The following is a 27,591-nucleotide window of genomic DNA, read 5'->3' as shown; positions in this document are numbered from 1 at the left end:
TGAAGAAAAAGAATTAGGATACTCCTCTACCAGCTCCCTTCAGGCAGTGGTTGAGGGGTGCTCACAGGGAGCATTGATTCCCAATGACTTGAGGTCTGCCCCTAGCTAATGTAGGCAGTCTCTGAAGAAGAGAGAAGGTCTAGCAGAGTCATGGAGGTTAGACATTGGAAACAAGGTCATATAACCTTCAAGTGGTAGGTGCTAAGAGGATAGGTCATAGTGTACTGACAGCATCTTCCACACTTACACAGGGAGCCAAAGAGATTCTGGGTGTACTGCTCTATTACTGATGGTCTTATTAAGATGTCTGGGAGACACCCAAGATATTTGGCAGTAGTCCTCCATCTTTCATCAGCCCTTTATTTCACAAGTAGGTACACATGACTAATTTTATCCCTATCTTAGAAGCTTTTTCAAAGTTTGAATCTCTAACATTCATGTTAGAATCAGGACAGAAATAATGCTTTCAATGTCAATCCTGCTTATTTAAAAAAAAACAAACTTTTTATTGTGGGAAATTTCAAACATACACAATCAGAACAGTATAATGAAACCCCACTTGAGTGATTTGTGGCCAAATGGCTTTTCCACACATTGTAAGTTCGGTTTTGATTTGCCTAAAAAAGAGCTGCTTTCTAGTTCCTTTTAAATTTAAGTGTAACTAAAACAAACCTATGGAGATAAGAGATGAGTGGTTGCCAGGAGTGGTGGCAGTGGGGAGAGGAGTAGGCAGAGCACAGTGGATTTTAGTGCAGGGAGACCAGTCTGTATGTTATAGGGTAGATACATGTATTATACATTTGTCTAAACCCACAGAATGTACAACACCAAGAGTGAACCCTAAGACAAACTTTGGACTTTGGGTGATGGTGATGATATGTCAATGTGGGTTCATCCTTGCTAACAAATGTACTATTTTGGTGGGAGATATTGGTAATGGGGGATGCTCTGCATTCGTGGGGTAGAGGTAAATGGGAAATCTCTGTCCCTCCCTCTCAATTTCGTTGTAGACCTTAAACTACCCTAAAAAATAGTCTTAAAAATAATTGAAAATTTTAAATGTAACTGCCATGACATAGTAAACAAGAAAACACCTTTACTAACTATGAGCTTTCCTCATTAATAGGGAGTCGTCTTAAAACATAATCCTATTGGCTAATTATAACTGGAAAGACCATGTAGGAGCAACTCTATGTAAAATACAATTATTTCACTCGATAACTCTCCTTGGCTAAAGTAGAACACAGATGATCTCATGTGTGGGAACCCATCCATGTGGCCAATCAGGGTTCAATTTTGCAGTTACCTCATCCTGCCCCAGCTGTCTGTCTACCTGTCTGTCTACAGGCAGTTGTCCTCTAACCCAGCACTGCAAGGAAAGGCCACCCTGACTGTCAACACATGCCCTTTCCATTCCTTCAGAAAAACTAGCCACATGCCTTTGGCACAGAGCTCTGGAGTATAAAGGGAATATTTGGTGCAAGTGCTTGGGAAGATTAAAAATTCTTTTTTGGAAAGGTATTTGACTGACTGCAGGCATCTGTGTGGCCCAGCTTGATGTGGGAGTGAACATCCGTGTGTGGGCAGGAATACGTTCCTTCCACAGAAGCCAGCCCCCTTGCTGCAGAAATCATCCAGAATGGGTCTCTTTCATTAGTAACCTTTTGGCTCCTAGGAAGCTGCTTTAGTAGGTGGTATAGCATAGTGGAAAGAATACAGATTTTAAAGCCATGTTCCTGATTCTGCTACTTTCTATGTCACTTTAGACAAATTACCTAAGCTTTTTTTTTTTTTTTTTTTTGGGGGCTTCTGTTTCTTCAGGTACAAAATAAGGACAGTTTACTCAGGATTGTTATTCAGATTAAATTAGGTATTTACTCAAAGTGCTTGGCATATGGGTTTTAAATAATCACTGATTTTCTTGCCCAGAAAGCAAATTTTATTTTGTTTTCTTCTTTTCTTTCTGAGCCACAAAAAAAGGGCTTCCATTTATTGAGTGCCTACTGGGAGCCAAGCACTGCATCAGCCACATGTAATCCTAACTCCCACGAGGTGGTATTATTATTATACCCATTGTATCAGTTTGCTAGGGTTGTGATAACAAAATACACAGACTGGGCTTAAACAAGAGAAATTTATTTTCTACTTATTTCTGGAGGCAAAAGTGTTGGCAGTTTTGGTGTCTCTGACGCCTCCCTCTTTGGCTTGTAGATGGCTGACTTCTCACTGTCCCCATATGACCTCTTCTTTGTGTGTGTGCATCCCTAGTGTCTCTTCGTCTTCTTCTTCCTTTAAGATTTATTTATTTGAGAGAGAGAGCGAGCGAGAACAAGAACGAGCAAGGGGGAGGGGCAGGGGGAGAGGGAGGATCCCAGAACAAACTCCCCATGAGTGCAGAGCCCAACACCAGGCTCAGTCCCAGGACCCTGAGATGATGACCTGAGCTGAAACCAAGAGTCATAGGCTTAAGCGACTGAGCCCCCATGCCCCCCCCTTCTCTCCTTATGAGAAGACCAGTCACTCTGGATTAGGGCTCTACTCTATGACCTCATTTGACTTTTATCTCTTTAAAGGCCCCATCTCTAAAGAGAATCACACTGGGAGTTAGGGTTTCAACATGTGAATTTTGGGGAAACAGGATTCAGTCCATAACATCCATTTTCCATATATTGAGAGGAATTTGCTTCCCATTGCACAATTGTTAAGCAGCAGACATGATGTTAAAACCCTATTGAGGGGAGCCTGGGTGGCTTAGTTGGTTAAGCATCTCCCTTTGGCTCAGGTCATCAGGTCTTGATCCTTCCCCTGCCACTCCTCTCCACCCTGGCTTCTTCCTCTGCCCCTCCCCCCCATTAATGCTCATTCTCTCTCAAATAACATCTTAAAACAAAACAAAAAACATCCTATCGCATTCAGAGTCCAGACCGCTTCTACTCTGTCCTAAAGTCTGACCAGCAGCATGGCTTATTGTGAGGCAAAGCCTAATATGAGAACTTGGAACACTGGAGAGACTTAAAAATGTGACAGTTCTTTTAGCTCATCATGAAATTCATCTATGAATTAGCTTTAATTTACCACTTGAAATATATTTTTCCAGTAAGGTTACCAATATTTAAAAAGGAAAAAAATCTTCTTTGCCTCTTCTGTAAATTTCTAACTTACAATATAAAAATTCCATTTAGAAACCATGCAGGAAGACTAAAGTGTGATTATTACATCCTTCAAAAATCCTGCTTGGAATTTTTTTTTAACCTATGACTAGACACATGTGTTTTTGCTTATGATTTAATATTTACAAAATACGGTAATGGTACAATGCAGTTCATGGAGGACGTCTTACTTTCCCTTTTGTATCTTTGCAAAAGGGTTAAAAGATCGGACACAAAGTATCATTCTTCTTAGATTATTATTAGTGACGTACTTGAGCTCCATTATTTAAGAAAAATCCTCCAAGAATGTATATATTCAGTCAAGCGCTGTCCTAGAATTCCACAAAAGCTGAAATAAAAAAAATCTAAGGTGACAGAAGAACCTAGACGAGATAATGCCCACCGCCGATCTGTGACTTGTAGCTCCATATTTCAAGCCAAATTATAACATGCCTATTTAATAAATGTAGATGTACTCAACAAGACCCAGATTCCTTTAGTCCCCACTGCAGACGGAGCCCTTCCAGATTTACTTCTCATGAGAACCAAGTTAGAGAAAATGATCCAGTTGATAGCTGGATACGTGTTTGGTTTGTGGTCACTATGAGGTTCATATAGAACATCTAAGTATATAGCAGTCTATATTAAGTTGATGGTCACTTAAGTTTGACCATATTCTGAAAGATTTTTTTGCTCACCTTCCCCAAGTTTAATTTATATGTTGTCATATTTTACATCCTGTTATTCATGATTTTCTTACTTCTGAGTATGGCCTTTTCATTTCCACTTCAGGAAGTCCCTTTAACCTTTCTTGTAATGCCAGCTTAGTGGTGATGAGCTCCTCTAACTTTTGTTTGTCTGGGAACTCTTTATCTGTCTTTTAATTCTTAATGATCATCTTGCCTGGTAGAGTATTCTTGGTTGTAGGTTTTTTTCTTTCAGCACTTTGAATCGATCATGGAACCTCTTTCCAATCTGCAATGTTCCTGCTAAAAAATCAGCTGATAGTGTTATGAGATTTCCCTTGTATGGTACTTATTGCTTCTCTCTTGCTGCTTTTAAAATTCTCTTTATCTTTCTTTAATCTTTGACATCTTAATTGTGATGTGTCTTGATGAAGAACTTCTTGGGTTCATCTTCTTTGGGGCTCTCTGTGCCTCCTGAGTCAGAGATCTGTTTCCTTCCCTGGGATAGAGAATTGTTTAGCTCTTATTTCTTCAAATAAGTGTGCTGCTCCTTCCTCTCTCTCCCCTTCTGGGACTCCTATAATGTGAATGCTTGTTTGCCTGATGTTGAAGAAATTTTTTACCTACCCTCACTTTTTAAAATTCCTTTTTCTTTTTGCTCTTCAGCTTGGGTGCTTTCCATTACCCTATCATCTAGATTGCTGATTGATTCTTCTATATCCATTAATCTGTTGATTCCCCCTAGTATATTTTTCATTTCAATTATTGTATTCCTCAATTCTGTTTAGTTGTCTTTTATATTTTCTATCTCTTTGTTGAAGTTCTGAGTTCTTCCACCCTTCTCTCCAGTCTGGTTAACATCTTTATGATCATTACTCTAAACTCTTTATCAGGCATATTGCTTATTTCTGTTTCATTTAGTTCTTTTTCTTAGATTTTATCTTGTTCTTTCATTTGGAACATACTCCTATGTCTCCCCATTTTGCTTGTCTATGAATTAGGCTAAAGAGCTATTCCTTTCAAACTTGAAAGAATCATCTTGTGTGTAGTCTTTCCCTGTGTAGACTCTGTATCTGGTGATTTTGGCTGACTGGTTGAACCTGTAGCTGGCGTCAGAGTCCTAGGGCACTCCGTGCTGGGAAAGTGCTAGAAGGATGGCTGGAGCTGAAGTGGGCACAAGTTGAGGAGGTCTTAGGGCTATCTGCACAGACAGCACCCTGGCAGGACAGCTGAAGTGGACACAGGCTAGGGAGGTCCCTGGGCTCTCCATTACCAACTCAGCTGAAATAGAAGTGGGTACAAGCTAGTAGGTCCTGAGGCTCTCTGCACAGAAGTCATCCTGGTGAAATCGCTGAGTCTGAAGTGCTGGTTTGGGCTGGGGTGGTCTGTGGGTGCTCTGCACTAATGGTGCTTTGGCAGGTTAGCTAAAGTGGATGCAAGCCAGGGTGTGGGGGTATTCAGCCTAGAGGTTGCTCTGGCAGGGCAAATGGAGCGGAGATGGTTATGGGCTGGGTGTTCTCCGGGTACTCTGCACAAGGGGCACTCTGGTGGGTGGAACAAGCATAAGCTGGTGGGGTGGGGGGGGGTGTTCCAGAGCAGTCTACACTGGGGATGCTCTAGCAAGCCATCTGGAGCTAAAGTGATGTGGGCCTGGAGTATTCCAGGCTGCTTTGCACTTGTGTCACCTTGGCAGGCAGCTGGATCAGGGATATCCTGTTGTGCACTGTTGTAGAGTTGCCTTAGGGTTGCTGTGGACTTGGCGCCTGGGGCTCACTGACAGAGAAGGTTAGCTTGGGCACCCAGACCCTGCTCTCATCCATATTATCAAGGTGGAGGGGGGAATATAAACTGTGGTGCTCACCAGCTCCTCTGACCTGGAGAGAGTTCCAGTAGCTCCCTGCCATTTGGCAGGGTTGTAGGGCTGGTTCCTGTATATTTTAGACTGTGGCTTTTTGTGTGCCCTAGTGCAGACAGATCTGCTCACGGTCCCTCAGTACTATCCCTCCCCCCTACAGTTCTCAGTGTAACGGTTTCCCTTTGTTATTGTGCCATTCTGTATGTGGTCTTTTATTGTGCAGAAGCTATTCAGTCAGCCCTCAGATGTTTTTCTAAAAAGGTGTAGATTTGATATCTGTGAAGGACGTAAGTTCAGGGTCTTCCTATGTCACCATCTTAGACCAGAACAACTACTCCTTAATCTGGTAATCTTTAAAACACTCAAAAGCCTGATAATTTAAGACTTTATTCAACTTATAACTTGTGTAAAACACCACAGAGATTTTCAACTACATTAAGGTAGCTGCATGTTTTTCTCTCACATGGATTGTTGTCTACATTAGGTGATTCACTGATGGTTGGAGCTACTTGGTATGGTATTGGTTCACTTCTAGTTAAATCCTAAGGGTAAAATGTACTACACTCCAGGGTCTACATGGGGTATGACTCCTTGGACCATCCACACAGAAAGCATATTCTTGCCCTTTGGAGATTAGTTTCACATTATATGGTCATGTCAAATATAAGATTAATGAAATTAACCTAACTGACTTGGCAAGGAGGGCAGAGGAAACAGGCACCCTGAGGCAATGATACCACCATCTGCTTGCACTGTCCTAAGAATTTAGGTGCATTATTTCTAATAATATAACAGCTCCCCACATTTATCTAGTGTTAACAATACTAAGAACCAGGGCAAGCACATCACTTGTATTAGCTCCTTTAATCCTAACAAACACCCTAGGAGGGAGGTTCTATTATTTTCTCTCTGTTGTTGAAAAGAGTGAGACCCAGAAGGCTTTAGCAATTTATCTTGAGTCACAGTTACTCACCAGGTCAGATTCAAACCTGAACAGTTGGGCCTCGGAATCGATGCCTTTACCTAGACCACAAAGTCATACCAGGCTGTGGATAATCTTGTTTCACAGATTCAGTGGGATTAAGAAACTTGTTCACAGCCACAGAGCTAGCAAGTGATAGAAACAAAATTTGATCCCAGGCAGCTGGATTCACAGCCTCTTCAACACCAAGTCAACTGTGACTTCAACCCCAGGAGGCCTTAGAGGTGACTTTAGACAACCCTTGCCCACTCAGAGTCAAGGGCACGAGGGCGGCAATGGATGGTTTACAAACACATCCTCTCTTACCACTGCTGAGTCATTCTGCTATGTTTCTTTATGATGTAACATGAGAGTAGGGGCGTTATTTGAGTGGGAGTTTTGCCGATCTCCTTTTCTGCAAGTTACTGAAACTCTTCAAGTCTCTCTTCCCTGATTCTTAATCAGTGGAAAGCATAGTGTTTTCATGGGGATTAAAACAGTACAGTCTCTGATCCAGCACAGGTATATGCTTGGTAAGTGAGTATTGAGTGATTATCGTCTTAGGTGGCTGCCAAAAAAGATTTGTCCAAAACTTGTAAATAAACTGAATCTTGCAGCTCAATTATTGTATTCCTCAACTGTTTAATTGTCTTTTATATTTTCCATCTCTTTGTTGAAGAGAGAGAAGACATAAATAGACTTTTAAAGGATGGGAAAGAAAATCCCACAATAAAATTTGCATAGGAAATCCTATCTCTAATAGGTTAGTATATTCTTAGGCAAAAAAAAGTGGGAGGCATTTTTCAGTCCCCAGAATTTCCCAGTCAAGTAAAATAGATGAGTGTTAAATCAATTAAAAACATAAATAAGACAAGCCTATAAAAGATTCACAGGAAAACAGAACTAGGACTATTTACCAAAGAACTAAAAGCGGGGCGCCTGGGTGGCTCAGTGGGTTAAAGCCTCTGCCTTCAGCTCAGGTCATGATCCCAGAGTCCTGGGATTGAGCCCCATATCGGGCTCTCTACTCCGTGGGGAGCCTGCTTCTTCCTTTCTCTCTCTCTGCCTGCCTCTCTGCCTACTTGTGATCTTTGTCTGTCAAATAAATCAATAAAATCTTTAGAAAAAAAAAAAAAGAACTAAAAGCATTGAATGTCTTAAGAAACTGGAATGTCTTAAGAAACTTTTACCAAAATTAATCAAATCAGACTTTTGTACTATTGCAGTTTTTTAAAAAGCCCTAACTTTCATATTTTAAAACAATGGGATTTCATTCCCCCCCCCATTGGAAAGCCCCCAAGCTGTAGTTTCAACAGCACCATTAAAATCATGGACAATAAAGGGCCTGCAGTTACCTGATAAATGTGAAAGATGTGATGAGTCAATCCAAATAATTCTGGTTAAAAAACAATCTTATCTCCTCGGGTGCTTTTGGCCTCAAGTATTTGTCTTGACCACACACTTTACTATTACTGTATAGAAAGCTTTTAGGACATTAATTTTATACCCATGCCTTAAATCACTTGATATTTTAAGATGATGATACCTTTCTTCTTTGAGGTGGATAAGCATTCATGCTCTTCTTTGACAGAGATTTTACAGCTCTTTATCCGACAGAAAAAGGATCGCCTCGAGCCAGAATAGACATGCATCCTTCCACTGTGGAAATTACTGTGAACTTGCAAGCCAGCTTTCATAGCAGGAGGTAAGAGAACAGGTGGAAAAGAATATGTTCATATAGATAAGAAATGTTAGGAGACACATTTCAAAACTATTACCTTTTTTTTTTAATACATTGAAAAATGGTTATTTAAAGCAATGACATCATTATATGGTAAACCACTAAGTGAAATATACCAAAAAGAGCATATGCCAAGGAATTATATTTTTATAACTTATAAACACTTGCAGTTCATCCTCATTTTTTCCCGGCGGGAGGGGAGGACAAAGGTAATCAAAATGAAATGAAAAATTTTTTTAAATGAAAAAAACCCTCAACTTACAGTAGTAATCAATGGCTTTAAGCATCATTACTTTATATTATAAATAAATGTTTGGCACTAAGCATTTCGAAAGTGGTATTTTCAGAGAAGATAAAGAATATTTATACTTCCAACGCACAATTATACAAGGTATTTCATATTGAGTAGATCTAACCCATATAAGAAAGAGAACAGTCTCAGCATATGACTGAATAACGGAAACCCCAGCAATTTTTAAACCCCAAATGATACTTTCTTATAAAGATTTTATTAGCATATGAAACAGTGATTATAAAGCAATCACATATCCCCCAAACAAAGCATCTTCATATGAACATATTTGTTTTTGTATGTGTATACGAATACAGGAATTCTCTATTGTTTTTTGAACTCTAGGTTAATGACTGTAAGGTTTACTAAATCTCTTCTTGATAAAACCATAATTAGCTAATTTTTCAAAATATTGCATAGCTGTGCTTTTAAGTAATAATTTATTTACATAAAATTATGGACATGCTGACATGAGCACTTACTTTTGGCATCAATCAGCTTCTCTCTTGGTGAAAGGTCAGAAGAAGAAAGTTGCTCCTTTACTTTGGCAACATCTTTTGGATGCAAGAAGTCAAATAAGCTTTGTCCAGTCAAGCTAGCCTATTTATAAGGTAGATGTTCATTTAAAATCAGTACCATAATTTTTCTAGATTTCTTCACATGAACTTATGGTAAATACTGTCAAAACTGCTTTTTCTCAAGCTCAAAGATCCATCTACTACACTGTGATATTAACTTAGTGTTAAAAGCAGGGTAATAGGGGCGCCTGGGTGGCTCAGTGGGTTAAGCCACTGCCTTCGGCTCAGGTCATGATCTCAGGGTCCTGGGATCGAGTCCCACATCGGGCTCTCTGCTCAGCAAGAAGCCTGCTTCCCTCTCTCTCTCTCTCTGCCTGCCTCTCCCTCTACTTGTGATCTCTCTCTGTCAAATAAATAAATAAAATCTTAAAAAAAAAAAAGCAGGGTAATACTTGTAGATAGAAATATACAAAACTGTATCTGGAAAGACAAAAATCACAAACACCTAATCACTGATATTCGGTGAATTCTTGTTAACATCCCCCAGTTCACTTGTTACTTCTAAATTATATGATTAGATTTTTTTTTATCCTTGGTAAAAGTAAAGAGATTATATTGTAATATGGAAGTCACAACGTATCTGTGATTTTACGGTGTGATTCAGATTTTTAAAAAATCACTGTACTATTAAAAAAAAAAAACAACAAAATCTAACCTAGAATACCTTCCATTTCCCATTTCACTTCCCCCAATATGTACAGCATTCCCATGTCTATGCCTTTGCTTGCATGGTCTCATCACCTAGAATTCATCACCCCTCTCTACAAACTCATAGTTCCCTCACCACTCCAGCCAACTGACTTTGGTCCCCGACTTCCTCCTCAACTGAAATGTCTTCCTCCCCTTCTCTGCTCATCTTAATACCTAAGCAGACATTCTACTTTGTATATCAAGCCTTCCCTGATTTCAGTGATCACCCTTGCCTTATGAAATCCTTTATTACCTAAAGTAGACATTATTATAGAAGACAGAACACATGGACCAGCTAGCTGGACAAATGGACAAGTAGCCTAGATTGAGTTAGATATCTCATATTTTAAAAAATAGCATTTTATTAATCAGTCTGCTGTATGATTGGTTAATAGAAGTTTCTACCCATAACTCTATGCTTCAAAGCAAATCAGGTTCCTGAATCTGAAAAGCTAAGGACCAGATCCTGCCTACATCATGGGGATTCCAAAGTCCTCTTGAGAAGTCAGTATGTCTCTTGAATGGTCTGAAATACTAGGTCAGTGCCCAGTGGGACGAGATTCCATGTCACTAATTTGGAACTTACATGCCTATCCTGAATTGTAAGTTGTGTGTGTGTGAGAGAGAGATGTTCTCTATCTCGTGTTAGGAAATAGAATAATCAAGTCTTGACCTCCCCTTGTGTCCCCAATGCCGATAAAACCAGCTGCAATGATTCATTTGGTTCTTACTCCCTCTGTATGTAGGCTCATAATACCTCTTCTTCTGTTACTTAACTCATTATCCACGAATCTTATCTCTCTAAATTTTCATGTTTGGGGAGAATATAGGTTATGAGACTGATGCGCTAACTAATGAGCTAACGAGGCACCTGGGGAGAATATAGGTGAAGTCATTGGGAATTATTGAAGAGTAAAGCTGTGGTCTGATTCCTATTTTAAAGGTGACCACAGGAGCTCGTTTATTTACTCTGTTGGATTAGTGTCAGTGCTAGAGCTTTTGAGTAACTAGCTCAAATTAAATGGTACTTGGGAATGAGGAAGTAAAGAGAAGAGAAAGGTGGTTAAATGAAAGATGACTTTTAGAGTTTGTTGCCAGAGCTTAGATCAAAAACTGTTATGCATGTAACCTAATAATAATGCTGTCTTTTGGAGGAAACGGAAGGACACCAAACATTGTTCAGACAGTCTCAAACGTGACTTGACAACCTAAGAGACAGGTTTAATCATTTCCCCTTGTCATGTAAGATAAGGCTGCAGCTCAGGAAAATTAAATAACTTGCCAGAGGTAAGGAAGTGAACACTCTTATCAGAAATAAGAACCCATAATCTTTGCATACATTTCCATCTCTCTAGGAGTTCTAACCTAGTGGAACCTAAGCCCAGAGCCCAGGGTTCAAAAAGAGAACTCAGAAATATGTGTGTGTTCAAAGAAATTAAGCATCAGGTGGAAAATATCCTCAGTTTTGGATACCTGATCATAATTAAGTATTTTGGAGACTGATTTAGAAACGAAGAGAATTTTTCCTCTTTCACATCCAACCACAAATAGGAAGCCTTCGGCAGTCTAGAATTTAAAAATATAAACGTGAATATTTTTAAAAAATCTGTCTTACACACATTCAAGTACTGTAAAAATTCCTGTAGTGATAAAACAAAGAATGGTCATAGAGCTAGTAAAATTAGGACATTTTCTTAAGCTATAAAAAGACTGATGAAGAACATCGAATTGAACCCCAGTCTAAACTAGTTTTTGACATGGAAAATTTGGCCATGGAATATTTGGTTGTGATACTTTCTAATATATAAGTGACCTACCCCCAATTCTATACTGCGATGCAGGGATTGTGTAGAGTGGGGACAAGAAAAAGAGCAGACATCCTACGATATACCTTGTGAGTAATTACTAACCACTCACTGGAAACTAAACTTAAAAAACTCCAACCTCGGTTAGATGAAGTCTGCCCAGTACATCCTTTGTGAAGCAACCTATATGGAAATGGACCTGTATGGACACAGGATGAGTCTAGCACTCCCATCGGACGTTGCCTTGAATCATTTCTACTCACTGGAAACAAACGTGAGGTGAGTTTGGCAGACATACTCTAGAAGGGCAGAACAAGTGTTATATTAGGACTGAAAGGGAAAAAAAAAAAACCACTTAAAGATTGTGAGAAAGCTTCCAAAGCATACTGTACATGTTGCTAACTTTAGATATCTTGATCTTCAAAAAAAAAAAAAAATCCCTTACATTCCTATCAGGAATCTTGTATTTAAAGTCAGCTGTTCAGATAAAAGAGCTTTTTAAAAAAATTGAGAAAAAAAATAGACAAGTATATATATGAAGAATCTTTCTGTTTCATCATGCTGTGGTTTAAAGCCCAGGAGTCATAGCGCAAGATTAAGACATTTATCCCCTCCTGGGGGCAGGAGAAGCCTATGAGATGGTTATATTTTCCATGTCAAATAACCTCTAGAGGAGAGAATCTGAAAACCCATGCATATGAATGGTGAGAACAGAAATGTCAAAGCATCGACTAGTAGCTCATTAAGCAGTAAGGGCTAATGTGCTGAGAACAGGATCCAGAAGAGAAAAGGATACAAGGTAAATGGCTTTTTAGGAGGTAATGTGATGGAGGGTAAGAGACCCCATGGCACAGGAGGTGAGTACAGTGTAAGTTTAGGATCAAAGACAAGCTTGGCTCCATATTATGGAAATTGCATATCCTCTGTCTCTACTTTCATCAGCCCAAATTAAGACATGGTTACTTATGCAACTAATTTTTGTAGGAAGGGAGCTGTGGTGTATTTGGGAGCCCTGGGTGTGGCAGCCGGAAGCGATCCCCAAAAAATCTGCCTCCCATCCAAGTAAAACTGAAAGGACAAACACAGCTTAAACAAACAGAACTCTGGACTTACCTTAAGGATTAAGTGTCTGAGCTCATTATCCTGAATAAATGAAGGTCTATAATTACCTCCTGCATAAGAATTTGTCATACCTAAAAATAAGTCCAAAAGTTATGGAAAATAGAGTAGAGTTGGAAATGTAGTAAGTACTCAAGGGAAATAAGTACCGTTGCCGCTGCATTAGGAATGGTACTATTACTAGCACATTCTATGACTTTATTGTCCTCATTCTTTCAATAGTATTAGATTAGGATGCCCTGATTTTATACTGTAAATTCTTGGAACTACTTATTCCCTTACACTTGAATGTGTGGACAATAGGAGCTGATTTCAAAAGAAAACTATATTTTCTAATACACTATAATTCCTTAGCTTCTTCAAACTGTTCAGGGGCACTGGGGTGGCTCAATTGGTTAAGCATCCAACTCTTGATACCTGCTCAGGTCTTGATCTCAAGGTCGTGAGTTCAAGCCCTGGGTTGGGCTCCATGCTGGGCATGGAGACTACTTGAAAAAACAAAACCAAACCAAAAAAATGGATTATGTGAATTACCCTAAATAGGAAGATTGTGGAACTTTAAATCACTGCTCTGGATTCAAAAGATTTTCCAGATGGCACTTTAAAAATCATATGGAGACTTCTGATAATATATAAAAATGTATAAAATATAAATGAAATAATTCATTTTAAGCCCTTAGCACAGAGTTTATTGTATCAAAATAAAAGTCTCTAACTGAACAGCTGACAAAAGGAGGAACCAGCAGGTCAGGACCTATGTAAAAGTTTCAATCAGAGAAACAAGGGGAGCAGCAAAATCACATTATGCGTGCGTGGCCACAAGGGGGCGCAAGGGACAGTCCACCAAGCCAAGGTGCCCTGTCCCCAGATAACATCCAGGCAAGAGTAATTCACAGGTAAATCAGTTTTCCCTCTGTTATACTCGTCAACTTTCCTAACCCCAAGCCCCTCTTTCTGAGGACCGCAAGAAAAGTTGCTTTTGCAAGAGAAAGATGGGTTAATACCCTGAGAAGTTTTTGTTGTTTTCCCCACCCTGGGACATTTTAACCACACAGTGGCCCTAGGAAAGATTTGCAGCTCAAACTCACAAAATACCTAAGTGCTGGCAGGCGGTTGGGTGGGGGTGGGATGGTGGTGAGGGGGTACCCAGAAAATCAAAAACACCTCATGGTCTTACTTGATAAAGTTTTTTTCAGACTGGTAGCACCCATATGAGCCTGGCAAAAGCAAATGAAAATCTCTTCCACAATCTACCTTCTAGGTAAGGCTCCAAGAATTCCCTCAAATGATTTCTTATGATTATAAATGAGTACACAGCAACCTGATGGGAGGGAGTTGAGAAAGAGCAGAAAGATACAGACTGAGTTCCAGGCCAGAGTAGGCCATAAATCAACCTGAGCAAAGCAGTGTTATCTTCTTGTCTGGCCTGAAGGTTGGAAGAAGTATGTTAGGGAAACCCTGTCGGTGTCAATCAGCCAGAACTGGGAGCTGGGACAATGAGCGGAGGACATGCTAAGGAGAAATGATGGGGGTAAGGGCAGAGCTGAAGCTAGGCTGAGGTATTACTAAAACACATGCTGTGATATTCTGGACCTGTGCCAGTGAGGGATAACAACTTTTTTTTAAAGATTTTATTTATTTGAGAGAGCGGGGGAGGGGCAGAGGGAGAGGGAAAAGCAGGGATCCCTGCTGAGTGGGGAGCCCACTGTGGGACTTAATCCCAGGACTCTGGTATCATGACCTGAGCTGAAGGCAGATGCTTAACCCACTGAGCCACTAGGGCACATCGAAAGATAACAAACAAGGAAACAAGATCACTTACCTTTATCACAGTGCTCATTAGGTTAAAGTGATCAAAATCACAGTAACTATTTCTCCTCCCCCCTCCCACCTCCACCCAGAGTACACACTGTGCTTGCCCTTGATAGGTGTTAGTCTTTACTATTAACAATGACCCTATTAGTAAATGCTTTTCCCCTTACAGCTATAGAAGTGGAGGATTAGAATGTGAAGTGACTTGGGTAAGTCACACAGCCATTAAGTAAGGGAGCCAGGCTTTGAACCCAGGAGGTTTGCCTCTGGGACCTCCATGCATGGACCACTGCACCCACCCCCCAAGTACCAGTACTATGACTGCACACACAGAATGCCCACAGTTTCTCTGAAGGCACCTGCTGAGAAGAAGGGCTACTCCAAGTGTGGTCTGCTGACTGGTGTCATCAGCAAACTATGGCAGGTGAGTACGGAAATGAAAAACAAGCATTTTTAGGGGCACCTATTTGGCTCAGTCCGTTAAGCCTCTGCCTTCACCTCAGGTCATGATCCTAGGGTCCTGGGATCGAGCCCCATATCAGGCTTCCTGCTCAGCGGGAAGCCTGCTTCTTCTTCTCCCGCTCCCCCTGCTTGTGCACATGTCTGCTCTCACTCTGTGTGTCAAATAAAAAAATCCTTTTTAAAGAAAGCAATTTTAGACACTTTTATGGAAATGTGACATTGTTGTGGCACCCCAGCCCATGATCATTTTTCCAGGATTTAGCTGTACTTTGTAATGGGTGGGGGTGGGTAACACTTGTCCCTCACCCAGATAATTTGAGAAGCACTATTTAAAGCATGTAGTGCAAAAATTCACTTCACAATCCATTTGTCTTTAAAGTAATTATGTAGGGACTAAAACAACATGCTCCGCAGGCTCTGATGATGTGGGGTCCGTGTTTCTGTGGAGCAAGTTGGGTGGTCTACTCCAGTAAGGGCACTGGAAGGCAGGCAGACCCAGTTGCCTGAAGTCCTCTTACTCATGGGCAGCACTGACTAAAGGGTCTGCTCAGGGTGTGCGATGAGCCCTTGAGCACCTCAGAAAGGCCACTGGCAAAAACTTGTGCTCTGGTGTAAGGAATCTGCTCTGGATTTAGACAGTCTGTCCTCCCTACTGAGCTTCTCTTGTTGCTCCTCCCACTCCTACTTCCACTGTAGCATTTATCACCCTGGATTTTAATGATCTCTGCCTGGGTCTGTCTCCTTCGCCTGCCATGAACCCCAAGAGCTCAGAGATCTTGTTTCTTTCTTTTCAAGTTCCCAGCACAGATGGGAACATGATGCTCAGTGCCTGTTTGTTGAATTAGTTGATGGATTCATGACTTTTCCCCTTAGGTTCTACTCCCTCCAGGCATTGCGAATGTGAAAATGGTTGGGTAATTTTAGAGTTGCAATCAAATGACCTCAGTGGGGCCTGCAAATGTTCACTGCTAAAAGATTTAAGGGAAATATTGCATACAACTTATGCAAGATCCAGTTGTGGGTAAAAGGGAATCCTGTTTCACAATGGATGGTTATGAAAATGAGACCTCCTGTCACACTCCTGAAAGGATCCTGCCAAGCAGTATCCTCACACTTGCGCTGTTCTGCTTGGCATCAGAGGGATCGAGGCTGTGCTTTCTTTTCCTAACTGCCTGCCCTCCAGATTTGCACATAGTCAGCCAGCTGGAGTACGGCAGCCACCATTCTGCATGTGGAAATCTAAGGAAGGTGATTTAAAGTATCTATTTTTTGTGAAAGGGACTTCTTAAGCAGAGAAGAAAAGGCCAAGACAAGAAAATTATGCAAGAAAAATATTTCAGTGGTAAAAACTGAGTAAAGGTGGTATAAAGCTAGTATGACCATTAAAAGACAAAAGTAGTAAAATGGTATCTGCAAAAATTAGTCAAGGAACACACAAAGTAAGAAGCTATAAAATGTGACCACATGTGTATAAAATGGGGAAAGGGGGACTACAAATGTAGTGCTTTTAGAATGTGGTCAAAGTTAAGAGACCATCAACTTGGTATACGTTGCTACATACTTAGGATGTTATATATGAAATTCATGGTTAGTACAACCAAAAGCCTATAATACATACAGAAAAAAAAAAAAGAGAAAGAAATCCATGCATAACACTAAAGAAAGTCCTCAAATCACAAGGGAAGGGATCAAAAGAAGGAGGGACTGGAGAAGAACTACAAAAATAACCAGGAAATGACTTTTAAAATGACCATATGCCCCTATCAATAATTATTTTGGAGCATCACATTTAATCAAAAATCACAGGGTGATTTTTGGATAACAATGGATAACAAAACGAGACCCAACCATATGCTGCCCCCAAGAGACTCACTTCAGCACTAAAGACATAGGCTGAAAATGAAGGACTGTAAAAAGATATTCCATGCAAATGAAAGCAAAACCAAAGATGGGGTAGCAACAATTATATCAACAAAATAGACTCCAAAACACTGTAACAAGAGACAAAGAAGGCCATTGCATAATAATAGTAAAGGGATTTATTCAAAAGAGGAGATCACAATTGTAAATATGCATCAAACACAGGAGTACCTAAATATGTAAGGCAAGCATTAACAGACATCAAGGGAGAAGTTAACAGTGATACGATAATAGTAGGGGACATTAACACCCTATTAGGTCAATGGATAGATTGCCTAGAAGAAAAGAAGGAAACAGTGGCTTCGAATGACCGATTACAAAAGATGGGCTTAACAGATCTACATACACAAAACATCCCATCCAAAAACAAGAGAATATACATTTAAGTGCACATGAAACATTACCCAGAACAGATCACAAGAAGACAGAAATTTAAAAGAAAGACAACTGAAATCAAACATCTTTTCTGACTACAACAGTGAAATGAAATCAATTCCCCCCCCAAAAAACCCCAAACCCCAAATGTGTGGAGGCCAAAAAAAAACAAACAAACAAAAAAAAATGATGCTACTAAACAACCAATGGATCAGCAAAGAAGTCGTAGAAGAAAGGAAAAAATACATGAAGACAAAGGAAATTAGAGACAATGGCTCAAAATCTCTTGGATGCAGCAAAAGCAATTCTGAGAGGGAAATTTACAGTAATATAGACTCACCTCAAGAAAGAAGAAAAATCTCAAACAACCTAACTTTATACCTAAAAGGAGCTAGAAAAAGAACAAACAAAATCCAGTCAGTAAAAGGAAGAAAACAACAAAGATCAGAGTGGAAATAAATGAAATTGAGACATAAAACTGTTAAAACTTTAGCCAGATTCAAGACAAAGGATCAAAATCAGAAATGCAAGAGAAGTTACAACTGACACTATGAAAATGCAAAGAATTAAAAAAAGACTACTACAAAAATTATGCAAGAAAATTATACAAACTAGAAGAAATGGGTAAATTTTTAGAAATCTACAATCTCCCAAAACTAAATCACAAAGAAAGAATCTGAACAACCTGGTTACCAGCAATGAAGTTGCACCAGTAATCAAAGAACTCTCAATAACCAAAAGTCTAGGGCCAGAAGGCTTCACAGGTGAAATTTACCAAACATTTAAAGAAGAGTTAATATCTCCCCTTCTCAAATCATTCCAAAATATAGAAGAGAAAGGAAAACTGCCAAATTCATTCTATGATGCCAGCATTACTCCGAAAGCAAAAACAGACACTACAAAATAAAATTACAGACCAAAATCCCTGATGAACACAAAAATCCTCAACAAAATATTTCCATACCAAATTTAACAATACATTAAAAGGATCATTCTCCATGATCAAGTGGGATTTGTTCCAGAGATGCAAGAATGGTTCAGTATCTGCAAATCAATCGACACAACACACATTATAAAATGAAAGATAAAAATTATATGATCACCTCAACAGATGCAGGAAAAGCATTTGACAAATTCGACATTCAGAAAAACTCAACAAAGTGGGTACAGAGGGAACAAAATAGTATAAATGCTATAAGTGACAAACCCAGAGCTTAACTTCATCCTTAGTGGTGAAAAGCTGAAAGGTTTTCCTCTAAGATCAGGAACAAGACAAGGGTGTCCACTCTCACTACTTTTATTCAACATAGTACTAGAAGTCCTAGCCATAGGAATCAGATAAGAAAAAGAAATGAGACATCCAGATTGGTAAGGAAGGAGTAGAACTGTCACTATATGCAGATGACAAGATACTACATACAGTAAATCCTAAAGACTCCACCAAAAAACTATAATAAATGAATTCAGTAAAGTTACAGAATACAAAATCAACATACAGAAATCCATTGCATTTCTACACATTATTAACAAAGTAGCAGGAAGAGAAATTAAGAGAACAATTCTATTTACCATTGCATCAAAAAGAATAAAGAACCTAGGAATAAATTTTACCAAGGCTGTGGAAGGATTGTACTCTGAAAACTCTTAAGACGTTGAAGATGTCTTAGACAATGAAAGACATTGAAGATGACACAAATGGAAAGACCCACGGTATGCATTTAAAATAAAGCTTTTAGTGAAACCAAGATTTTCAATACCCAGATTAGTATTCTCTCCACATAAAGAATATGAGCAGGCATCAGAATTGATGCCCGTAAGCAAACTGATGCCTATAAAGTGGAAGACACACCTGTATAGAGTTTCAGGAGCCAACAACCACAAAAACGAATCCGGGATCTCAATTACAGGGTGGACTTCACAAATCCAAGTGCAGGGGCACCTGTGTGGCTCAGTCAGTTCAGTGTTTGCCTTCGGCTCAGGTCATGATCCCAAGGTCCTGGGATTAGGCTCCCTGCTCAGTGGGGAGCCTGCTTCTCCCTCTCCTCCCTCCTCCTGCTCACTATCACCATGTCACTATCTCTCAAATAAATACATTTTTATAAAATCTTTAACATTTTATGATTTCATAAAATCTTAAAAAAAATCTTTAAAAACAACAACAAAAAATCCAAGTGCAGAAGCCATTTCCAAACTCACCTTTTAAAGATTTCAAGTGTTGGACAGCCATTCTTAACACTGTGAGCTTGTCCAGTTTCCGTGCCATGGGATTGCACTGAGGGATCATTGCTGACAGTTCTTCAATCAGATTATTCATTTTATCTCTCCTCCGCTTTTCGGTTTGGCTATGAGCTTCTCTAAGAAGGAAAAGAACCTCCTTTATTTTTAACAACGAGCAGACCCATGGTTACCACGGAGGCGCTGGCTGGAGCCTGAGGAGGCCAGCCAGCACACCCTCCTTGCTCCCAACTCTGGCCCTGCACTCCTGGTTCAGGGAAGAAGAGGGAGCTGCTGAAGACCAAAATGGCACTCATCTCTCATCCCACCAACTACCCCTGTTCCTTGCTCTTATTCTATCTTATTTCCAGAAACCTTTAAGAACTAAGATGTGGGGTGCCTGGGTGGCTCAGTGGGTTAAAGCCGCTGCCTTCGGCTCAGGTCATGATCCCAGGGTCCTGGGATTGAGCCCCACATCGGGCTCTCTGCTCAGTAGGGAGCCTGCTTCCCTTCCTCTCTCTCTCTGCCTTGTGATCTCTGTCAAATAAATAAATAAAATCTTAAAAAAAAACAAAACTACTAAGATGTGTCTGAGGGCCACATGAGTAGTTTTAGAAATTCCCTCAGTCTTAGAGGGCTACCCAGCTCTTCCTTTCACTACAGATCGCTCTCTGGTATTTGCTTTAGCATCTTAACTTCATTCTCTTCTATAGCAGCTTCCCAAGGGGTTGCAAATGTGTGCAAATCTCTCTCTTTGGGGAAAAAAAACCCCACCTTTCCCCATTCTGAGGGGTTTTTATGATGCTACTGTCTTCCCTTCTCAGCCAGCTTCCTGGATGAACACCATCTCCGCTCTTTTCTCTTCTCAAGCAGGCACCTTTCCACCCATCTATTAAAATCAACCTTCTGCAACCCTGCCCCACAGACACTATTTCTAGCAGAGGTCATCCTTATATTATCCAAGGCCTTGCTGATCTCTGCCTTGAATTTGACGGTACTAACATTCCTTATTCGTATATTCCTTATTCTTCCGCTGGCTCCCGTGACCCTCCCCTGCTCCACTCAGTCCCCTTGTCTCTTTACCAGCTCTTCCTCTTTCCTTAAAAGCAGTGCCCCAAGATTCCCCAGTTGACTCTACTCTTTCCTCACCTTACAACTTCACCCTGAGATAGCTCCTTCTCTCAGAGGCTTTACGGCGGTTCCTAAGCTACTATTAAATCTCTAACTCGTTCATACTTCACCCCATTCCTGACCTTCAGAACTTGAACTACACACTTAAATGATTCACAAGTGCCATAAACCTCAGGTAAGCCCATACTGAATATGTTCTTTACAATTTACCCCCTTTTATATCTCCTTCCTCCATTACCCTTGACTTACTCCTGAATTTATCTTGGTTGCTGGTATCACTAGGCTCATTCTAGACCCTTCTTCCCTCTTCATTCTGAAGAGCCGAATAATCACAAACTCCTATAGGTTCTAGTTCTTAAAATGATTCTTATATAGGTCTTCTCTTCCTCTCCATCCACTGTGTCACCACCTTGAATCATGAGGTGACAGCTCATTGCACTACCCCCAAAAGCCTTTTAACCTGCTATACTTCCAGTGTCTTCCCCTTTCAGTCTACACAAACCCCGACTTCCAGAATTATCACTCTAAAACAAATGAAGTCATCTAATTCCATTGCATCAAACTGCTAAAATATATTTCCACTGCCTAAGAGGAAGGGCCAAACTCCCTCATGACATCCCAAGGTTCTCCATGACTTGGTTTGCACCCTCATTTCCAGGTCCATGTCTCCGTGCATTCTCTACATCTCCATGTGTTACTCCACAGCAATGCCAAACAACTTGCTAGTCCTCACATATGCCAAGTCACCTCACATCTCCTCTGACTCACTCTTTGCTAAGCTTTAATGTCCTTCCCTTCTATGTTCTTGGAAAAACCCTCTTCCTTCTTCAAAACCCACCTCAGTTATTCTTCTGGGAAACTGTCTGTGACTACTACATGATGAATCCCTTTCCTCTCTCAGCTGCCTCTATGTCTTCTATCCTTCTACCATGTCACCAGACCTAAGTCACCGTCTGCTGGAAATTCAGTATTATTTAATACGTCACAAGGAAAGAAAAACGTTGCCCATTAACAGGAAGAGGCCATTGATAAGACCTTTTTTGTGGATGGTAAAATGTAGGGGAAAATTGTGTATCTTACATTTACATTTTACATTTGAGTTAGGCTCCTCTACTCTTCACACTTAACTGTAAACATCTGTCTGTTTCTCCTACAACAGTCAGATTGTGGCGCTTCCAGAATTTCCACATAAGAAGAGTTTAAAAAGGACAATCTGATGGGAAAGAAGGAGGAGACTTGCTCTGACCTGTCTTTATGGGAAGTTTAAATTAGATGAAAGAAAATCTAATTTTTCCACATAAAAGAGTGGGGGAGGGGAGAACACTAATGAAAACTGATGGAGATAATATTCCCCTTCCCATCCAACCATTCACCCTTGGGTCACGCTACTCCTGGAACAAAATAAGTACTTTTGAGTGAACTGGATAGAATTCAAATTATATGTATGTTCACATAAAATTTAGTTATACACTCATGCTTTGGTCCATTCAGGAACAATTTTTAGATTAAAATTTTATGTTTAGAAGAATGTTAGAGTTATCCTCCTACTAGAATTATCACCTCTCATTTCTACCAGTATTACCCAATAGGACAGACATCAACAATGGGCAGAGATGCCTGTTTCCAGGAATGTACAGCAGATGGGGTCTTCTGTCTCTGAGGCAGGGGTTAGAGAAAGGTGAGAACATGTGGGAACAAGGCCCTGTGGAGAACAATGAATGACGATGGCAGGAGCTAGGAAACCCAGAAGAAGGCAAAATAGCTAGTTTTTGCGGGAGATGCACCTAAAAGATTTCTGGAAGACTGTATTAGGGAAAGACCTATTTACCAGAGGCTGGTTGTCTGATAATTTAGTGGCAGGGGTCTGGCTCTTAATTCTGCATACTCTTACTGCCACTTTGATCCCTGTCAGTGTTTTGTAAATTAGATACAAAACCAAAATAAATGAAGAAAAAGCAAAACTGAGATCTGGCCATGTTGCCAGATATAGAAGAATTTTTGTTGATGCTGAGAATATGTTGAAATGATTGACAAAGACTAACAATCAGATGCTCCTCAGAAGTAACTGGGATTTCTTTACCGCATGGATCAGCTTTGCTCTAGTGCTTAAAGAATAAACAGTCCCTCTAAGAAAAATTCAAAGGCACATTAAGACAAATGTTATTCCAGTAGATAGAAAAGGTAATAGGTACTTGACATTTACCACTTCTCAGAGCATATGGAATGAGACCTAATATTTGTGAATCAATTCTATCTTGGTGTCACCTTTTACTTTGGCTAAAGGTTTGTATCTGCAACATTTTCCACCCACCATCTACCAATCTCAACGGTTCAGTGTACCTGAAGGACTTCGTTTTAACTCGTTCACCATCTTCCAGTCTACAAAAAAGCAGGATAAAGTGTCAAACTACATGAAACAGCTTTTATGTCATTCTTGAAAGAGAATAAAGGTGAGATTAAGTACCATCATCCTACATCCTAAGTCCTATTAAGTCTTTAGTTAGAAATGCTACCCTGAGCTCCTAATGACTGGAAATGATTATTACTGTTGACACAAGTGGTGGGGGTGGTTCTCCTCCTGAGGCTCACAGGCCCCTCTTCCCCATCAGGGCAAAGAAAACTGTTAACTTGTGACAATGAACAAAAATTATCTCATGTGAGTCCTGAAAAATATAATATTCATATGAATAATATTAAATAGAATAATTTTTAGACAATTGGCTCCACCAAAAATTTTGTAGTGATGATATTAAAATAGCCTAAAAATGAATGAAAATGAATTTATTTTGTTAAAATTTATTTTTTAATTAAAAATATCATTGAAAACTGGAAACTCTGGTCACTTGGCAATAATATTAATAGTCACAGTAGTATATTCCCTAGCAGAACATGCCAAATGTCTATATGCGTGTGGGGCTATATATGTATATATACACACATGTGTGTATGTAAGATGTGTAGTTACCACCAGATCACTACTATAGCAGAATATAATGATGGTGACAGAATATGTTCCACATTAAAAAATGATGCAGGCTGAGTAGTTTTTAAAAATGCATATTTTAAAAAATATATTTCCAAATGTATCAGAACAAACAAAAATAGACTCTTAAATACAGAGACCAAACTGGTGATTGCCAGAGGGGAGGTAGATGAGGGGATGCGCAAAATAGGTGGAGGGAATTAAGAGGTACAAAATTCCAGTTATAAGTAAGTCACAGGTGGGGTGGCTGGGTGGCTGGGTGGGTTAAAGCCTCTGCCTTCCGCTCAGGTCATGATCCCAGCGTCCTGGGATCGAGCCCTACATAGGGCTCCCTGCTTGGAGGAGAGACTGCTTCCTCCTCTCTCTCTCTGCCTGCTTCTCTGCCTACTTGTGATCTCTGTCAGTCAAATAAATAAATAGAATCTTTAAAAAATAAATAAATCACAGGAATGAAAAGTATAGCATAGGGAGTATAGTCAAGAATATTGTAATAACATTATATCCTGATAGATGGTAAGTACATATATCATAGTGAGCACTGAGTCCTTTGTGGAATTTGTGTGTTGCACACACAAATCTGACAGTGTCAACTGAACTACAAAGGGAAAAAAAAAAAAACAAACTCAAAAGAAATGGTGAAATCCAAACCTACTGTACTTATGAAATCCAAACATACTATTATTTAATGGTCTCTGGTAGAACAGAGAAAAGGCACGATCATATATTAGCCAAACTATTCATTTCTTGTTTGCAGCATAAACCTAGGTAAGTGCAAATGCAATCAAAACATTCTCCAGATTTGCTCCTTTTCATGCCTTCCTCTTTTTAAAACCTTCTTCCTTGGGTTTCTGAGATACTACCCTACTTCAGAGCCATGTCTTCTCACATTTGGGGTAGGATTTCCTTCCTCCTTTTACAGTGTTTAGGCCTGAGTCCCCCCAGAGTATATCCTCAGTCCCCAAATCTTCCCACTCTCTACACTATCCCCAGTGACCGCATCCATGCCAATCACTGCAATGGCTTCCTGAACATTAGAAATGTGTGAATCTCTATCTCCAGACCAGGTGTCACCCCTAAGTACCAGGTCCTCATATCCAACTGCCTGGTTGAAGAACTGAGAATTACCATGTTCTCATTGTGTCCAAAACTGAATTCACCATCTATCCCTTGATCTCAGCATATAACATCCTCCACATAGGTAACCAAGTCAGAAAATTTGGACACTTCCTGTATGCCTGCTCTCCTTAACCAACAATCATGAATTCTCTTTTAAACTTCTCATAACATGCCCTTCCCTTTCCATCCCCTGCTGTCCAGGACCTTACTCTCTTAGACCAATGCTCAGAAAACAATCCCTGGCAAAACTTCTCAGCTATTTTCTCTGCCTCCTGGCTTTCCCCCCTTCAGCCCATCCTCCATGTTGTTTCCCAAATGATTCTTTGAACATAGAAGTCTGTACCACTTCCCACCTGGTAGGGTAGCTATATTCTTTTTAAAAATGGACAATAACAAATATCAGCAATATGGAGAAACTGCATCCTTCACACATTGCTGGTGGGAACGTATATGCTGGTGTAATGTAAATGTAATGCTGGTGGGTACAGCCACTGTCAAAAACAGTTTTTGTGCCTCCTCAAAAACTAAACATAGGATTACCATATGACCCAGAAAGTCTCCTGACTATATACCAAAAAGAATTTAAAGCAAGGACCCAAACACATACTGGTACATCAACATTCATAACAGCATTATTCACAGTAGCCAAAAGATAGGAACAACCTAAATGTCCACCAGCAGATGAATGGATAAACAAAATGTGATATATAGCAACCCCTGTGCAGAGTACCCCAGAACCCCTCCCTGGCAGGCATGTACCCTGCCTCAGCTCCAGCCGACACCCCTCCAAGGCACTATCTCTACAGAGAGTCCTAGAACATACCTGTTTGCACCCACTTCAGATATCCTACCAGGACACCTTCTGTACAAAGAACTCAAGGGTCTCCTGGTCTACACACTGCTTTAGCTCCAGCCACTGCACTGGGGCACCCCCTGCAAATAGTACCCCAGAAATCCCAGCTTCCCTTCACCTCAGCCATCCTTCCAGAGTGCCCTCAGTGTATAGAACCTGGAACTTTGCAACACCCAATTGGGATAGGGCGCCCACTCCACAGAGAGCCCTGGAATCCCCTGGCATACACCCACTTCAGCTTCATCTGTCCTGCCAGGGTGCCCTCTGTGTGGAGAGCTCCAGGATACCCTGAATAATACCCACGTCAGCGTCAGCTACACTGCCAAGGTTCCCTCTAGGTGTAGAGCCTGACACCCCAGCATGCACCCACTCTAGCTTTAACTATCCCTCCAGGGCACCTGCTGCAGGAAGGCCCAGGGACCACACTGACTTATACCCACTTCAGCTATCCTGCCACAATGCCTACTATGTGGAGAGTCCTGAGACACCCAACCCATGCCAGCCACATCTCCAGCCAGTGAAAGTCGCCAAGTGCACCAAGCCTTCCTTCAAATTCAGAAGTTGTTATTCTGCTTAATTCATAGAAACAAACATGGGGAGTCAGGCAAAATGCAGAGACAGAAATATGCTCCAAAAGAAAGAACAAGACAAAACCTCAGAGAAAGGAGCTAAATGAAATGGAGATAAACAATATGCCTGATAAAGAATTTAAAGTAATGATCATAAAGCTGCTCACTAGGCTGGAGAAGAGTGCATGAACTTCACAGCGAGACTTTCAATAAATAAAAAATGTAAAAAAGAACCAATCAGAGCTGAATAATACAGTAACTGAAATTAAAAATACTTTAGAGAGAATCAATAGTAGATTAGAGGATGCAGAATATATCAGCGATATGGAAAAACAGGCTAATGAAAAGCATACAAGCTGAATGACAGAAGGAGAAAATAATAAACAAATGAAGGTTGATTAAGAGAGCTCTTAGACAGCAGTAAGTGAAAAAACGTTCCCATTACAGGGAACCTAGAAGCAGCAGCAAGAGAGAAAGGAAAATATGTATTTGAAGAAGTAATGGGTGAAAATTTCCCTACCATAGGAAGGAAATAGATACCTAGTTTCAAGAAGCACAGAGTTCTAAGCAAGATGAACCAAAGGAGGTCCAAACCAAGACACAAAATAATTAAAATGCCAAAGATTAAAGATAAAGCAAGACTTTGGATGCACCTGGCTGGCTCGGTCAGTACAGCATACTACTCTTGATCTTAGGGTTGCGAGTTCAAACCCCACATTAGACATAGAGCCTACTTAAAAAATATATAAAGAGAGACTTTTAAAGGTAGCAAGAGAGAAGCAAAAATTTACCTACAAGAAAAACCCTATAAGGCTATCAGCCGAGTTTTCAGCAGAAACTTTGTAGGTCGAAAGAAAGTGGCATGATATATTCAAAGTACTGATGGAAAAAACCTACAACCAGGAATACTCTACCTGGCAAGGGTATCATTCAGAATTGAAATTCCCCCCAAAATGATTTTTTTACCACTGAACTAGCCTTACAAGAAATGTTAATGGAACTTCTTTAAGTGGAAAAGAAGTGGTCATAATTAGATGTCAGAAAATTATGAATAAAGACAGAAAATATGACAGCACATACATAAAACATGAAGGAAAGGGTGAAATAAGGGTTTTTTTTTTCTGGATGTGTTTGAATTTAAATGACTATCAACTTAGAGTGCCATATACTTAGGATGTGATATATGAACCTCATGGTAGCACAAAACCTATAATAGACACCAAAAAAGGAAAAAGAAAGCCAAATATAATGCTACAGAAACTCAATCAATCTCAAAAAAA

At 40.1% G+C, this 27,591-nt stretch overlaps 1 protein-coding gene across 6 annotated transcripts in view; it reads right to left on the bottom strand.

The window, feature by feature from the left end:
* BMAL2 (basic helix-loop-helix ARNT like 2) overlaps window positions 1–27,591 on the bottom strand; it is a 103,269-nt gene that overhangs the window by 26,730 nt on the left and 48,948 nt on the right. For 2 of the 6 annotated variants that reach the window (XM_047743292.1, XM_047743290.1), the window contains 5 exons: window positions 19,642–19,799; window positions 12,871–12,950; window positions 11,426–11,518; window positions 9,167–9,284; window positions 8,198–8,341 (listed from right to left, as the gene is read on the bottom strand). In XM_047743292.1, the coding sequence (XP_047599248.1) occupies window positions 8,198–8,341; window positions 9,167–9,284; window positions 11,426–11,518; window positions 12,871–12,950; window positions 19,642–19,799 (593 nt within the window). Of the gene's footprint in view, window positions 1–8,197; window positions 8,342–9,166; window positions 9,285–11,425; window positions 11,519–12,870; window positions 12,951–19,641; window positions 19,800–21,918; window positions 21,996–23,130; window positions 23,170–27,591 lie in introns of those variants that run through there. The other 4 variants (XM_047743289.1, XM_047743294.1, XM_047743291.1 and 1 more) reach the window with 4 other exon arrangements.

Source organism: Lutra lutra, chromosome 8 (assembly GCF_902655055.1).
Source record: "Lutra lutra chromosome 8, mLutLut1.2, whole genome shotgun sequence".
Taxonomy (NCBI): Eukaryota; Metazoa; Chordata; class Mammalia; order Carnivora; family Mustelidae; genus Lutra; species Lutra lutra.
Note: the sequence above shows the minus strand (reverse complement) of the source record. Positions and strands in the feature narration are given on the sequence as shown.